At 45.8% G+C, this 17164-nt stretch overlaps 1 protein-coding gene across 1 annotated transcript in view; it reads left to right on the forward strand.

The window, feature by feature from the left end:
* The window catches only part of MYO5B (myosin VB), a 125842-nt gene that overhangs the window by 24207 nt on the left and 84471 nt on the right, over positions 1-17164 (forward strand). The window contains 3 exon segments of the mRNA XM_072859633.1: positions 6518-6628; positions 10216-10387; positions 13717-13861. Of these exon segments, the coding sequence (XP_072715734.1) occupies positions 6518-6628; positions 10216-10387; positions 13717-13861 (428 nt within the window).

The following is a 17164-nucleotide window of genomic DNA, read 5'->3' on the forward strand; positions in this document are numbered from 1 at the left end:
AGCCGTCCATCAGCGTGACAGCTCTTCAGGGGGAAGGAAAATATCCCTGTACCTAGGAGGCATCAGCAAAGCATGTGCTTTGCTAGCTCAAATCCAGTGACCCCTGCAGCTCTCTGGGATGAAGAGTTGCTCCCCAAAATTTAGGAGCCCTGCCTTGACGGGGGCATGGTCTGGGTGTGCATTTCTGTGCTTTCCCTGGGTCCGTCTCCGCGCTGATAGCAAGAGGAGGATTGGGAATGTGAGACACAGTGTAGACTATGCTCATCTGCCTTGGCTCGGCTGTTTGGGTTTGTGTGTTTTTTATCAGCCCTGGGAAATGCACAAATTGCTCGTTCTCATGTTGAGGAACTAGAGATGCTTCTGCAGCTTGCTGCTGTCTTTCCCTTTGCATTTAACACTCGCAGCAAGTTAACATTTGCATTCTGTAGCTCAAAATGATGGGTTTTGTGTTTTTTAACAAGTAAAACACAATTTTTTTTTTGCCCTACCCCTTGAGCTTGATATTGGTGTCCTGTGTGTCCCTTGCTGTGTGTTGAAATGTTGATTTGCCAGTCACAACCTCTCCTTTCAGCCTTTTTGGGTTTTTATGGTGAGGAAGAAGTGGGTCTTTTCCTATTAGAGGTCCTTGCCGTGGGTGGATGCTCGCTGGGCTCTTGCTGGGAATGCTGGGCTCTTGTACGGTGTCCCAATATCAGGTACTGGTGCTGCAGAAATTAGGCAGTCAAGGGGTGTTCAGCACTGGAGCATCCCTGCCCGCTCTGTACCGAGCAGTGAAACCCGCTGCCATCCCCCCCTGACCCTTGTGAGGGTTTGCTGGCCAGTGGTACCCGGCAGCAAACAGAGAAGCCAGCCTGGGGTGAGACGCAGGGGTCAGTGGGTCCCGGAGTCACAACACAGCTTGGGGAGCTCTGACCTAAATATGGGTTTTGCTTGTCTGTCGGGCAGGGGAGAAATCACTCCTGGGATGAAAATATCTTTTGGAGGATGGGAAAGGAAGGATTACGGTTTGCCATCTGCCCTGATGTTCAATATTGTAAATAATAATAAGGAAGTTAATGATCCACAATCCCTTAACAGAGAGGTTTTTGCTCTCCTGCCGAAGCACCTTGCCTGTGCCTTGCTGCGTCACAGGTGAAGCAGATTTTTCTCCTGAGTCACTGCCAAGTGGGGCAGAAGGGATTTTTAAGGCTGCAAGGCACCCAGGAGAGCACTGGCGCAGGTGCCTTTCTATGCCTTCCTGCTGACAGCACCCATTGAGCGGCTCTTCCCAGCACCGACAAGCCTGGTGGTTTGCACAAGCACGTTTAGCACAGCTAAATAACTCCATAAATAACCACCTGTTAATCACAGGGGATGTGGGATCCTGCTGCAGTGGGCATAATGCCAGTAGATGGCCAAAAACATGCGTGGCGGTGACTCCAGTTCAGCCCAGGACTGCTTACCCAGTGCAAATTAATGAAGAGAAGTTTGTTTGCTTTAGGGCAGAGCTGGAAGGGGATGCTGTTAGCATCCATGCACAGTGGCTGCAAGGAGAGTCCTCTGTTGTTTTGCTGCAAGAGCCTCTTTAAATTGTCTCTGTGGAGTTATCTTTGATAGCGGTTTAAAAAAAAATAGGGAAAAGAAAAATTACATCCAAACCCTGAATTGTGCTGTGTGGTATGACCTCTTTTAATTTAAGGTAGAGCTTGTATTTCGCTCTTTTTACTTGGGAAAAGCAAAGTTTGGGAAAACTTTAATTTTAGTTATAGATGGGTTGTGAGAGCTGCAGGGTAGTTATTGGACTGCTTCAAAGTAAGCTGCTTAACCATTCACATGCTGTATATATAAATGTAAATATTCTTGGGAAGCCAGGACTGAAGCTCATGCTGTTTTTTCTTTCATATGTGTTTTTGTCCTCTTCAAGAGCATCCAGTAATACTGGACCATGTTATTTCTTTGAACAACATAGAATGAGGTTGACAATAAGCCCACTGTGAAGGGGGGAAAGTAGAAGTGTGCTTGCTTTACGAAGGAAAACATACAGATATTTGTCCCAATCTCCACCTCGCTCTTAGTTGACATTTGTGTGTTCACCTTTGATTTTTCGAAGGTGCACATCACTGTCTCTGGTTTCTACTAAAGTCCTTTCATAAGTTTTTCTTCACCTGTGTGGAAGAACCTTGGTTGTGACATACTATATCTTAATCTTCGTTACTGAATTCCTAATTGCTAGGCAGTCAATGCTATAGTATCACCAGTATTGTAGGTTTTATGCTGTGCCCTCCGTCTGGCTGCAGTCCTGTTGGAAGGATGCCCCTGGAAAAGTGCCCTTGACCCAGGAGCAATGAAAACTTCCTGGGGTCAGCTGTGAGTATTGCTATTCCTGAAATAACTCAGGGGATTAAAAAACAATAATAATAAAGATGGATTTGCTGACTTCCAGCTTGCCACGAAGACTGTTGCAACCACCAAACAGCCCAGACTAAGAAGAAAATGCTTAAAACTAGCTATCTCAGTTTAATTTAATGGAAAATTATAGTCTTTTCTTAATTGAATGGAAGATTCAATGTCTGTCCACACTGTTGGTGTAACTCCTTCCGTGCAGACCAGCATCCCTTCCTGCTGCGCTGCAGCATCCACCAAGCATATTGCCAGGAGTTTGAGGATGGTTTGCTGGGAGTGCCTTTGGCCAGCACTGGGGGCTTTCAAACAGCAAAACAAAACCTGCCTCTTCTAATTTAATGTTTTTAATCTGCATCCATAGTAGCAGCCTGCTAAAATCTAAATCAAATCAGGAGGTGGGGACTGAATTTATTAAGCTTGTGCTTAATCTAGGTGGAATAATGCAAGAGGCTCCGACAGCACCAAATCACTTTGGCTTATTGGGAATCTGGTTTAAAAAAAAAAAAAAAAAAAAAACAACCACAACCCACACACACACACAAAAAAACAAAACAAAAAAACAAAAAAACCCAGGTGTTTTTTTAATTTTTTTTTTTCTTGAGAGGCTGAGCATGTGGAGCTATTTCTGATTAACGCTAACACCTCGTTCAAAGGCGTCCTTGAGGGTTAAAGAAATGCTTTTCTTTCTACCCTCTTGGACGGAGACCCTGGAGTGTTGGGAAGTTAAATGATCTGCCATGGGTTGTGTCTCCTGAGCCTGAAGGCTAATCCTCTGGTCCCAGTGCTTTGAGATAGACCTGCCTGCCCTTTCCCTTAATAACAAGCTCCTCCAGAAGATCAAGAGGTTGTTAAAGCTAGTGAAGCCAGGACATGGCATATAAAGTGGAATAATTAGGCTAGAGGTGAGATTATGGAAGTAGAGGTTCACAGAAATGCTCTCCTCCTGCCTGGGTAGGTACCTGCCTGGGGGCATGGTTTTGGTGACCTGGTGGCTCTCATCTATATGAATTTAATTGGCAAACATACAGTGTGTGAAGTTGCTTTGGAGGCAGTGGGTTGCAGAAGTCAGAGGCAAGGCAGGCAGGCGACGTGAGCGTGGAGCTCCAGCGTGCCCCCTCCATGGGCTGCCGCCAAGCCTCGGTGGGTTTTAATTAAAGCTCGCCTTGTAAAGACCTAAGAATGACAAAGTGCTTTTATTTCAGCGCTGTATGGTTTGACATACTTGGGATTTATCGGAGAAAGGGAAGGGTTGGATGTGGGTTTGCGTAGCAGCCTGCCCTGCCTAGAGGGCTGAGCACTCGCACCTCTGCTGGAGGATGGTGAAAATGCACAACAAAAAAAAGGTCATCCCCTTTTTGGACATGTGTGTGCATGCATGCACGAGAGGACAGCATTATAGATGCTTGGGGAAATGCATTCATAACAGCTTATTCTAACAGCCCATAGCTATTTAGCAGGATGGGAAGCGCTCAGTGTGGGGAGTGCTTGTGCTGGAGCAGTGATCGCATTCAGGATCTTCCAGCCAGGGAATGAGTTACCCCCAGGGCTCCTGAGATCTTGCAAACACCTATGTCTTATTGCCTTCTGTGCTGTGCAATCCCTTGCGTACATGTGTATGCACAAGAGTCTCGGAGAATCAGGTTTATTATTAAAATTCTGTAGTTTTGTGGTTGGGATGGTTGATGGGACGTGAAGTCTTTCACCACCAGGTTGTAAGTCTATCCCTGGGTGGTGGATGCTGAGAGCTGCTACCCTCCGCCAGTGGTTCCCACATCTCACCAGAGCATTGGATGGCTCCTGGCCATGGTTGGTGATGAATTGCCGAGAGGGGCCGATGTGACCTCTTACTGCTGCTGGAGGTGGACCCAGATTTCATACACCAAAGTGTGCCCAAGCACCATCATGGTTTTTGGGTTGCTTTGGGGCCAATGTGCCCCTCTCTGCATCCATCTCTCCAGGCAGGTCTATGGCTCATCCCAGCCCTGTGTGCAGGTTGAGAATTTGCAGGACTCCAGCCAAGACCAGCAATGTCTTGTTTTTGAGGCTGCCTTGAGCCGGGTACATCCTGATCCCCGGCTATTTTGGGCATTTCTAGAGCGTGTTTGATCTCTCTTCTGCCAAGAGAGAGCTGGCACTGGATGAAACCGCCGTGGTGGGGATGAAAAGGCAGGCAAGATGTTTTGCAGGAGGGGTGAGAGCTGCAGCAATGGTCCATAAGGCCCTTCCTGTAGTGTCAGAGCCTGGAGAAACTGGGGCGAGGTGCAGGGGGTGAGGAAAGTAGTGATGCATCACCAGCTGCACCTACTCTTTTGTTTCATGGTCCGGCCAAAGATGGGGCTCCTGGCCATGCTGCAGGGATGTTACATCTCTTGCAATGCCGCTTGCTGGAGGGGACAGGGGAGACTGGGCTGGGGGTCCTGAACCGGCCCCTTCCCTGTGGCAGTCTCCCTTCCTCGGGGCAGGGAAAGCACTGAAGACTTGTAGGGTGCTAGAAGTGGTGTGCTGAGAAAAATCTGTTTGTTTATTTTATTTTTTTCCCCTCCCCAATAAAACCACTGTTCTGGCAATATATTTTTTTAGCTCCATTAACATCCAAGGGTTCCCGCTACTGTAGCTATTGAGCAACTCTGAAAATAATTACATGATACATATAAAAATCTATTGCTCTTCAGCTGCAGAGCAGGCTGTTAGATGGCTGCTGCTGCTTTAACTCTTGGGTTGCTCTGAGAGTTATTTGGCCATTGCGTACTGGGGGTTTGGTTTTAAGATGAGGGCCAAAACCATCTCTGGTGCTACAATGCTGGTGTTGCTTGGATTTTCTGGGATTTCCCCCAGTCCCTTGTGTTTTGTGTAAGAATAAGTTTATATAGCTCTTATTTCAATCAACAGGAAGAGCTGGGGGGAGACATGCCCCCCAAAATGCCAATAAATAAGTGATCGTTGAAGAGTTCCTGTTGACTCTGTGTTGGCTGGCTGAGCCCAGCATCAGGCTGGCTTTATGGGTCCGTGTGCAGCAACAAAAGCCTGACTCAAGGTGATTCCCTGCAGAGATGGAGCAATTTTGGGTTCCTTGTTCTCAGGACCTTGCCCTGGCAACCCCATGAGCAGGGAAACCAGTACCTGCTCTGGCAAAAAGAAAGGTGGATGTAGAGGGTGAGGGAAACCCATGCATGGAGGTTGCAGTGTTACTGCTGGGTCTGCAATGCATTTGTCCCAACTCCTGAGAGCAAGTACTGGAGGTCTCAGCGCAGCAAGTTACTTGCTCGGCACGGGGGGATGCTTTTACGCAGCCTGGGCAGAGTATTTATCTCTGCATCATAAAAGCAAATTAAATCTCATTAGCAGGAGGTGGTGTGGCTCAAAGTAATGCCATATTCTCGTTACAAGTGAGCAGTGCTGCTTGCTTTTGGATTTTGTCCCTTCATGGACACTTTGGCCGGGCTGTAAGGGTCCACCTTTGGGATTTCCTCTTGGAGGCATAAGGGTGGCCCAAACTTTGGAGGTACTGAAAAGGTTAAATGTTGCATCTAAGCATTTTTCTGGAGCCTTGAAGCCTGTTTGCAGATTTGCCTCCAACCGAAGAAGTTGGCTTTGGTGTCTTCTATTACGTGCTTAGCTCCATGGCAGTAGGTTTGGGTTAGGGCTTGCTCTGTGAGGAGCAACCTATCGTTGTTTTGTTTAAAAGAAATATGCTTTGGCGCACGGTCTGCTGGGGGGGAATTGCATTATTTCATAAAAGCTTCTAGAAGGCTGTTTTTTGGGGGTTTGGGGGGTTTTTTGGTTGTGTTTTTTTTTGTTTGTTTGTGTGTTGTTTTTTTTCTCTCCAGGGAAATTAAATTTCACATTAACCTTGAGTCTGTACCCCGCTTTGTTAGATTATTAACAAGCCAGTGTACACCTTGTCCAGGAGAAGCCTGATTGAAAGACTGATTGAAAATCAGACTTCTGGTCTGTAATTTATTCCAAACCCTAAAATTAGAATATTTCTTTTTTTGGACTGAAATAAATGGTTTAGCTGTGCTGACTTTACAATGAGCGTGGGATTGTATCCATGGTGAATTAATTTATTTATGCTTTAATTTCCTGAGGTTTCCTTGTGTTTAAGTTTCTCTTTCTTTTTTTCCCCCATCTGCAGTACACTAGGGTTTGGATTCCTGACCCTGATGAAGTTTGGAGATCGGCAGAAGTTATCAAGGATTACAAAGAGGGAGATAAAAGCCTCCATCTGAAACTTGAAGATGAAACTGTAAGCTTTTGAACGTCATTATTCTTTTCAGTAATTTAAAGCTTCAAATTAATGTGTGAAGAAGCCTGAGCCATCTCATATTTTTTAGGAAGTATTTTAAATGAGTTTTATTGCCTTAGTGCTTCCAGCTTTTCCCTGCCTACTCTCTCCCCAGATACTTGTGTTAAAGTAGGTTGAGAGAAAAGCCCTTGACCCCTCTCATCTCTTTTCATCCTCTGGCAAAGTTGTAATAGTCTGTGATATCAGAATGAGGGGTGTTTTTTATAGCAGTAGTATGTTAGAAATATCAATTTATGGATTTTGCTGCTGAACAAATTGGAAAGAGTGCAGCTGGTGGCATCTACTCAAACTTGGGTACTGATGGAAAAAAATCACATAGAGCGCAGAAGTGACTGCTGTGCAACAGCTTTCTCTATGCTTTAGTTTTTCTCTAAGTATAATCTTATGCAAAACCCTTTTTTCTCAACTAAAAAAAAAATTAAAAAAGCTCTAAAAGACAAAAATGAGAAACTCATTTAAATGTAGAAGTGTTTTAGCAAGTGCTGCTTTCAAATGCATGAACAGCCCAGGCTCACGGTGTGCGTGCAGCCAGTGATAAATCATTTCCAAAGCAGGACAGAGGCTAGGGAAGAGCAAGCTGCTTTCTGTCCCGCACAAAAAGCTCATGGGGTGGGATGTTGGGTAACAGCGGGGGATTGTAGATGAAGTTAACTGTGGCATTTGCATCAGCTGCAAAATTTGGGTGGTTTGTGGGAAGGGAGCAGCCGTGCTACGTGCCTGCCGCGAGGTGCATTTCCCACGTGTGCCTGGTGTAGCAGGAAAAATAAATTTCATGAAGAATTCCACCTAAATGAGTTTTCTTCACTGAGCAGACAGGGTTTCCTTAATTGTCTAGAGGGTGATCTGCTTTGTTGCTAAAAGAGTTAATAGAGGCCACTTTCTCCAAATTGAAAATGCTCTGAGGATGGTGAGTAATTCATGTCCCCTGCCAGCCAACCATTTCCATACTGCGGGGAATATTTTCACCCTATTACTTAATGGGAAGATGGAGAACAGGAACGAGACACGCTTGATTAGGCTGTTCATCAAAACAATTCTTTCAGAGCAGCGCAAGTGCAGGCTGTTTGCAGTACATTAATGTGCCAGGTTTGCAAAGAAAGTAATTTGTGTTGAAATCTGCACCCAGTGCATGGTGCTGTTGGCTCTTCCTGGGTCAGCCCTGGCTGTGCTTGTTGTCCTCCCTAATTTGCTCTTCCAGCATAGGGCAGCTTTCTGAGGAGGGTAAAGGATGGATGATGTCCTCTTGGAGATGCTTTTTTCCCCTCCATGGTGACAAATCTGGATGAGGAGATGCACAGATGCCACCTCACTGTCCCTTGGAAGCACCAAACATGTTCTTGTAGGACCATGAGTCACTGCCTCTTGCTTCTTGGTGGGCTTCCTGCCCAGTAGTCCTGTGGTTGAACCTCCTGGATTCACCATCTGGCATCTGTCAGTTCCTGTTCCAAGTCATACCAGTCATCATTTGAGCATATCTTTTTCTCTAGTGATATGATGCTCCGTGCTCATGGTGCAAGCATGATGCTCATGACGGGCATGTTTCCACCATTCCAGTCGTTCCACACAGTGGCTTGTCCCTGTCTCCCAGTGGCATTGGATGCCACAGGGATGACCCTTGTTGCAGGGTTTCTTATGTGCTTTTTCTCTTGCTCCTGAGGCAAGAAGATAGAAACCTTGGTGAAACCAAGCAGCAGTGCTCAAGCCTTTGCAAGAAACTGGTGACGGGTGTGAAAAGCACTATAGGCTTCAACTCCAGGGTGGGTTTCACGAGCAGTGCTAATGGGTGCCCAGCAGAGATGGGTGCCTGGGTGCAGGTGGGCGCCCATCTCATCCATAGCAGTTCCTTCCTACTGCTTGTTGTGCTTAGGCAGCCAAAGTATGTCTGCACGTATTGCTGAGTACTGCAACCTCCATCCTTCTTTTCTGGTTGAGATCTTCAGCAGTTTTAGTACTTGGGGTGGGGAGAGATTCCTCCCCACCCCCCCACCCCCCCCTTCTCTTTCTCTAATCTGGATATTTCCCTGGAAACCAGAGGAGCTAAGAAGTCCTGCAAGGTCTAGCCTTTTTGTACAGCTGAGTTTAGGGTCAGCAACATTAAAGTACAAGGAGATTAAAGGATTACTAGGTGTTGTAGATGGTAGCTTAATAAGCATGTCACTGTCATGGTGAAACAGAGGAACATCTCATTTTGGGGTTGTGCAAGAGACCGCTGCTTACTGCAGGTGCTCCCAGAGACCCCTGTTTGATGCTCTTCTGAATGAAAACCTGCCTGGACCCAAGCCATGTTGGGCTGAAAAGCTTTAGCGAAGGGGAACAGCACACATGTGCATCAGATGGAGATACTGAGCATACATATCTTTGGGGGTTTTGAAGCTGTCAAAGGCAGATTTTGTTCCTGACAGCCAACATGCATTACCCAAATGCTTAGTGCTTCTCTTTTGTCCTTGTGCTTTAAGTGAATTTTCATGGATTTTGTGGTTTCTGGCTGTACTCTGTATGCAAGAGTACTCCTTCTGAATGAAGAGCTGATTTTTAAATATCACAAGGGATCCCTGGTGTGTTTGCCATTAAGATGTGAGACTGAGCGCAAACTCTTGAAAATTGGCATTGGCAACATGGAATTGGAGTATAAAACAAGCCTGAGGTTGTCAGATGTGCTGCGTGAGCCTGTCCTTGTGCACTTGGGTCGGATTTTATTGTGCTGCTTGTGATCCAGTGCCAATGCAATGGTTGTGGTTCCCTTCTGCTGGGAGCTGAGCATCAGGACCCCTTCCTGAGACACCCCATGGGAAGCAACATCACAGGCAACTATTATTTCCCTGCCCCCTCACTCCCCCCCCCCCCCCCCCCCCCCCCCGTTAAGGAAAAAAAAAATACACTTTTTCTTTAGTTGGTGGCTCTGCTGTTCATTTGGCGATGGGCCAAAAATAGTTAGCATATGGGCAGCTGTATGCTTCAATGGCATAACCTGGCTCTTCAGATGTTGAAGCAGCAGGGACTCTGTGTTTCTCCATGTCCTTCTCTGCCTGAAAGGGTGTAAGGTTTTAAGTATAAAAGTCACTTGAATTAAAAATGAGTTGAGAAATCACTCTGATAGGAAGAATACGGTCTATTTTGAAATGAGGCTGCCTTTTAAAAAGCATGAAGATGTTTAGATCAGATGAAGCCGTGGTTTTCTGCATGGTACCTGTTACCACTCAGAGCTGGCTAAAGGCTATTTGCCCCAAGGCTGGCCTGAAAACAATCCAAGTATGCTCAGGTTGGTGCTTGTGGACCATCTGTGTCCCCCAGGACCATCTGTTGGCCAGCTCAAAGCCATTTACCAGGGGGATGTCCTGTCTACTGGCAGCGTGTGACAGCAGGATCATCCAGGTCCCTACAGCATTTAGCATAAAGGGGCTTTCATTCCAGTTAGAGCAGGAGGTGCAAGTATTGGCCTTATCAAGCTGGAGTTATGCTTGGATTGTAAGACATTAAAGGAGCTGTTGGTTTTTGTGTTTTCACATTCCTCATGTGTGTCTCTTCAGCTCTATGAGTATCCTATTGACCTCCAAAGAAATGAACTGCCTTTCCTGCGCAATCCGGATATCCTGGTGGGAGAGAACGACCTGACGGCCCTGAGCTACCTGCATGAGCCCGCGGTCCTCCACAACCTCAAAGTCAGGTTCCTCGAGTCCAACCACATCTACACGTACTGTGGTCAGTGTCCAGGCCACATGTTCAGCTCCTGGAAAGCAGTGGGTTAGAGCATGTCCACATAGAAACCCCTTGAGACCACAAGCCAGAGGCTGTGGCATGAGGAAGGTCTGGGGGCTGTGAATTTGGGATGGGTGGGAGACACAAGTATGAGCCAACAAGCTTTAGGTTGCAAAACCAGAGGTGGTTTTTGAGGATTGGTGCACTGTGAACTTCCTGAGCTCGTGGTCCATGTATGTAACTCTTGGTGGGAACATCTTGTCAGATGAGTTTGAGGCCAACTTTGCATGTGCTTGGCAGCCTGTGGGGGGAAAAAAGCAGGACCTAGCAAACCACTGGAGAACAGCAATGTGCCAGAAAGATGTGACCCAACTGAGAAATGTCCATAGCTGGTTTTCCTCCTGAAAGACTGCAGAAAACCTCTTGCTGCACTGTTGTTTCCTGCCTCTTCTTGATGACTTTGGGGATCACCGAACTCAAATTCAAAGCAAAAGGAGGGCAGGTGTGCACTTGGGTTTGTCATTCCTGGGAACGGTGGCCTGCCAAAACCATTCAAGACAGCAGTTACTTGTGAATGGATGGCAACAAACTGCAACCTAAAAACAAAGGAAGAAGGCAATTCAGCCATTTTTATTGAGTTAGGTTGGAGAATATTGAATGTCAAACCCTCTTGCTGGCACTCAGGATGACCTTGCTAGCAGTGATGCAGACTAACGATTCTCTTAAGTGATGAGTTGCAAGATTACAGTGAAATGCATGGCACTATTTGTGTGGCAGGGTTAAGGCTAGCATGTACAGCTATGATTAAGTGTTGCAATTTAGGGTTGTTGAGGAAATGCTTGGCAGGAGGAGATGACTATTTAAAGTAGTGCCCTTGAAATACGTGGCCTCAGTGGCTGGTAATAGTGGTGATTTTTCCTTTAAATATTTATTGATATGTGATGTTAGACTATTGGCATAACTTGCAGCCTTTTGCAGCTGCATGTGTGCTCCTGGTCAGATGCAAGCTTGCTTTCACCCAAAATCAGTGAGGTTTCATTAGTGCAGCTTCTCCTGAGGGTTTATAATAATCTTGAGCACAGCATCGTGCTAATGAAGATGCATGGGTTTAGGCTTGGCTGTTTGGACTTAGCAAGCATAGGTCTAGCTGTAAAGCACTGTGTGGGTGTAACGTACCCTGTGCTCTAGTTATAAAGTGGTTTAGGATGGGAGAAAAGTGCTTATCTGGCAGCCAGTGTTGAGGCAACTACTGCCCTTCAGCTCGGTGTGCATTGTGGTTGCAGGTGTGTTTTTGGTCACTAAGGGAAAGAGATGCATGACCCTAACAGAACCAAGATGCAAACAGATAGGAGAAGGGCATGATGAGGTGAAGCTGTTGGGTTAATATCCCACGGAGGCAGGTAATACGTCTTAGCTGACCTTTGCCTTTTGCTGTGGCTTAAGTCACCGTATCCTGGTGTTTGCTGCAGGCTGAGAGTTCCTGTGCTTTGCTGTAACTTGAGCATGTCCGAGCCCTGAATTGACAGGGCTGGGAGCACAGCACCTGCTCCCACCAGCCATCTGCTCTCTGGAGCTCCTTACAATAACAATTTAAACCTGCAAAACCAGAAGGCGCTTCAGAGGTGGAACTTGTCAGTGCTTCAGTTTTGCAGGGTGCAGGCCAGCTCCTTCGAGCACATGGGTAGCACCATGCGTGGCTTTGCCTCTCATTAATTCCTGGGCTTGCTGCCTCCTGCGGGCAGGCATGGTGTTCCTAGAGCTGGAGAGGAAAGAGACATTAAAGCTTTAATGCAGGGTCTGCATTCCTTTCAAGTGGTTTGTGCATGTCATTTTGATTTGAGTATATTCTTTGTTATGAGCTTTTGCTCGGAATTTTAAGCCAGGGGAAAATCCGGGATATTTCTTTGGGTCTAGTGGAGCTTTGTTGTGTAGGAATTGCTTTTGTTGCTTTTGTCGGGCCCAAAGAGTGGTGGTGAATGGAGTTTACTCCAGTTAGCGGCCGGTCACAAGCGGTGTTCCCCAGGGCTCTGTGTTGGGGCCAGTTCTGTTTAATATCTTTATCAATGATCTGGACGAAGGGATCGAATGCACCCTCAGTAAGTTTGCAGGTGACACCAAGTTGTGCGGGAGTGTTGATCTGCTTGAGGGTAGGAAGGCTCTGCAGAGGGACCTGGGCAGGCTGGATCAATGGGCCAAGGCCAATTGTATGAGGTTTAACAAGGCCAAGTGCAAGGTCCTGCACTTGAGCCACAGCAACCCCATGCAACGTTACAGGCTTGGGGAAGAGCAGTTGGAAAGCTGCCCGGCAGAGAAGGACCTGGGGGTGTTGGTTGACAGCTGGCTGAATATGAGGCAGCAGTGTGCCCAGGTGGCCAAGAAAGCCAATAACATCCTGGCTTGTATCAGAAATAGTGTGGCCAGCAGGACTAGGGAAGTGATCATGCCCCTGTACTCAGCACTGGTGAGGCCGCACCTCGAATACTGTGTTCACTTTTGGGCCCCTCACTACAAGAGAGACACTGAGGTGCTGGAGCTATGTCCAAAGAAGGGCAACGAAGCTGGTGAAGGGTCTAGAGCAGAAGTCTTATGAGGAGCGTCTGAGGGAACTGGGGTTGTTTAGCCTGGAGAAAAGGAGGCTGAGGGGAGACCTTATTGCTCTCTACAACTACCTGAAAGGAGGTTGTAGAGAGGTGGGGGTCGGTCTCTTCTCCCAGGTAACAAGTGATAGGACAAGAGGAAATGGCCTCAAGTTGCACCAGGGGAGGTTTAGACTGGATATTAGGAAATTTTACTTCACTGAAAGGGTTGTCAAGCATTGGAACAGGCTGCCCAGGGAAGTGGTTGAGTCGCCATCCCTGGAGGTATTTAAAAGACGCTTGGATGAGGTGCTTAGGGACATGGTATAGTGGTGGTCTTGGTAGTGTTAGGTTAACGGTTGGACTCGATGATCTTAAAGGTCTTTTCCAACCTATACGATTCTGTGATTCTGTTGAAGTGATGGCTCGGGCACTGTTTAGCTCTTCTCACTCTTTCTGTGTCTGGCTTCACACAATGAAGATTATTATCTATTTGCTTTTCTCACTGGTTTCCTATGCCTCCTCTGTAGCTGTACTGGAGCTTATAGCCTTGCTATCAAAGCATAGCCCTTTGAAGGAGATACTGAGATAAGAATTAGGAGTCCTTTCCCATTCCCTTCTCATCCCTTTTTTTTTTTTTTCCCTCCAAGCATCATATTTAAAATTGATTGAAACAACTAACACAAGTCCTGAAAAGCCTGAAGTATTAACTCTGTGCTCGGTTTGTAACATATCTATCTGTCTGTCTGTTCTAAGGTATTGTACTTGTTGCCATCAATCCATATGAGCAGCTGCCAATCTATGAACAAGATGTTATCTATGCGTACAGTGGCCAAAACATGGGGGATATGGATCCTCACATCTTTGCGGTGGCAGAGGAAGCCTATAAGCAGATGGCCAGGTGAGTGGGTGCTCAGTCAACAGGGTCAGATTGAACTGTTGGATCAAAAGCGGGCAAATATCCAATTAAATATTGCAAGTATGCAATTAAAATGAAGTCACAGAAAAGAGTGTGAAACTTACAGATTTTCATCTCTGCTGAGAATACGTCTTTTATCATGCCTTTATATCACTGAGTTGGTATTGTATCTTCCCATCACGGTGGCCATCTTCACCCATGGGTGCTGTAGCTCTGTCCCTCTTCTGCGAAATGCAAGACTTGGTTCCTGTGGCAGCCTCCCTTGCACACTGCAGAACTGCTTCACACTGAAATCTCTTTGAGGTCAGGTGTTTCTAATTAATTCTGCGTACTGACTTGACTCCGTTATTGGTTGCCAAGATTCCTGGGCAGGCTGGGCTGATGGGGATCTCTGTGGTCCTCAGGAACTCATGGGTTCAGTGGAACTGTGATTCAGATGGGGATCCTTCTGTTGCTGCTCGGATGAGTTTTCTGGAAGACATTCAAACCACTCTGCAAATGTCATGTTTAATAGCTTGGAGGAAACCACATTTCAGATAATTTGGTGAGATAATCAGACTAAACCCAGAAACTAATGTTGGTTGTCTTCATGGAGACACTGTGATTTTGAGTTAGGACGTGACTGGCAGGTATTTGGAGATATTTATGGGTCCTTCAAAGCAGTGTCTTCACCAGATGAATGTGATGGGAGTTTTACTTTATTTCTGTGTTTGTTGCATTGCTGAGGACAGATGCAGGATTTTGTTCTTACCAGATAAGCCACAATCTAAAAGAGAATTTGAGAGGGAGCTGAAAGTTGTTGCACCGGGGATCATTTTATTACAGTTGTCTGAACTCTCACAATGTGTTTAGATTTGTTTGTGGATTAGCTGTGATTTTTATACAGCCCTGGCTTTTAATAGCAGGAGTAAGCACTGAACCATTTACCAAGGGTTTCAGCCTGTTTTCTGCCATGTCTTGGCTGTAAGTGGTGAGTTAGGGTGCGTTTCTAATCAAAGATGAGCCAGAGTTCAATCCAGAAATGCATCTAGAGGAGCATTGCCATGGGCAGAGGTCAGATGGGTTGTACCCAAGCTGACTCCAACCTGCAGTGTAGACCTCCTGCAAGTTCTTGTGCTTTGGGCAAAACCACTTTGGGAAGAATTTAGAAATCTGGGGAGCTGTCTATAGAAAGAGGAAGGCTTAGGACTGTGTCCTTGTTACGTGAATCCAGGCTGAGACAATTCTTTGTAGGTGATGTCAGCATTTTGCTGACCAATATGGACAGGACCCATGGATTTTCCTGGGCACACATCTAAAATATAAGGCAACTGCTTGCTTTTCTGCTGAAGTCTGTGTTGGGGAAGACTTGGTGCTTTCCCACATCCCTGCGTTTTTTTTGCAGGCAGTGGGCTAACCGACAGCTCTAGCCAGAGATGCTTGGCTCTGTGCTCTCCTCCTTATCAGAGTAAATCTATTTTTGACAGCCACCCATTGAATTCATAACTACTGGCTGTGGATGGTAGGGAGCACTCTGATTGCAAGGGGACATGGAAACAGCCACCTTCAAAGCTCTTAAACAAGACGCTCAATGTTCAGCACTGTTCTGGTGCTTTCTGTCTTGGGTTGGTATTACGGTAATTGCGGGCTTGGGTACAAAAGAGGCATTCAAATGGGGATGAGAGGAGATTGTAATGTGGATTATAAGAATCTGCCTGGTTATTTGAAATGTGCCTTAAAATGTAGCACACTATATTTTAAACCTGAAAGCTTCTGGGTGGATGTTGTGTTCTCTGCAGTTTGATCCAGGCTTTTTCCTCCTCAGTGCTGCAGGGAGAGTGGTGGAGCTGCTTGAGCAGGGTGTGTGGATGGCGTGTCTCATGGGTGATGGGTGCAGTGCGTTGGACAGGACTTCATTTTGCTTTTTTTTCAGTGAATTACTGACTCTGTGAGATGCCTTCTATCTGAAGCTCTGCTTTAGGCAATGGGGGTGCACATGAGCGTGGTGGGACATGAGTACTTGGGCAGCTCAGCCGTCAGGATGGAGGTCTGTGAGCATGTTTAAACCTAAACTGGTGCAAAACCATCACTTGTTTTGCAGTGTCTTAGCTTTTAAACAATTGCATTATGTCTGGTGCTTCCTGTAGACCAGGAATAAAACTCAAACCTGCAGTCTCAGAAGGTCAAACTTGCAGTGTGACTGAGAGCAGGAAACCAGTCTCTGGCTAGCCTTCTGGGTTTCTTTCTTCATTTTTCTATGTAAGTGTGTGCTTGTGTATGTATATGCATATATAGGCTTACATATTTTTTTAAAAATGGAATTATTGGTTCTAAAACCAAAATAAATGAAAAACACATAATAGAAAAGTGAGAATAATAATGCAGATGTGCATTTTGTTTTAATTTCTCTGGTTTCCTTTCAATTAGAGTGTCCTCAATGTGAGTAAGAAAATCAGACAGGTAAAACAAGCTTTGTCCCTGGAAGATTGCTTGGAAACAACTGATGTTATTTGCAACATCACTGAGAAAAAAGGTGCTGAGTAAATAACTTGCTGGAGCCACCGAGCAGTTGTTGCTGTGTGAGCTTGTCCGGTGCTTGGTGGAGTGTCATCTCCAAGTTTTGCAATCAGTGGCTTCTTCATTGTCATGCCTTTATATATGTCCATGGGATAATATTCATGCAGTTTGTGTGGCAGAGCAGAACTTGATTAGCTGACTCTCATTAAACTGCTTCCATGATATCAGACAATGCACTGGGGTAATAAACCCTTCAAAAAAAGCATTGCTGAAATGGTGCTTGAGATGTTTTTGGGGCCACAGGCAAATAGTGCAAACTTGGAGCAAGTGTGTGAGCGGGCTGATGGTGCCAGCTTCTCCCTTGCTGCGGGGTTTCAAGTTGCAGCAGTCCTCTGAGGACAAACTTTTCATCCTTTTCATGAAGACCTGGATAAGGAAGGCTGCAAGATGTGTCCTATTTTTATAGGACAGAAGGACATAATCAGGAACCATGAAGTCAACTTGAATAGCTCTTCTCTAGTGCAGAAGGCAAGGCCACATATATATATATATATTAAAAAATATACGCATATATAATATACATATATATTATCTATAATACTATGCACATATATAATATATACACACACACACATATTCTATAAAATATATAAAATGTGTAATATATGTAATAAAGCTAAAATATACGTATATATATTTATTAGTGGCCCAGAGCACACTGGGAAGACGCAGTAGAGGTGACTGAATGGGATTGAGTGGATGGCAAGGAAAAAGGGCACAAAATCAAAG

This window comes from Ciconia boyciana, chromosome 4 (assembly GCF_034638445.1).
Source record: "Ciconia boyciana chromosome 4, ASM3463844v1, whole genome shotgun sequence".
NCBI classification, from domain to species: Eukaryota; Metazoa; Chordata; class Aves; order Ciconiiformes; family Ciconiidae; genus Ciconia; species Ciconia boyciana.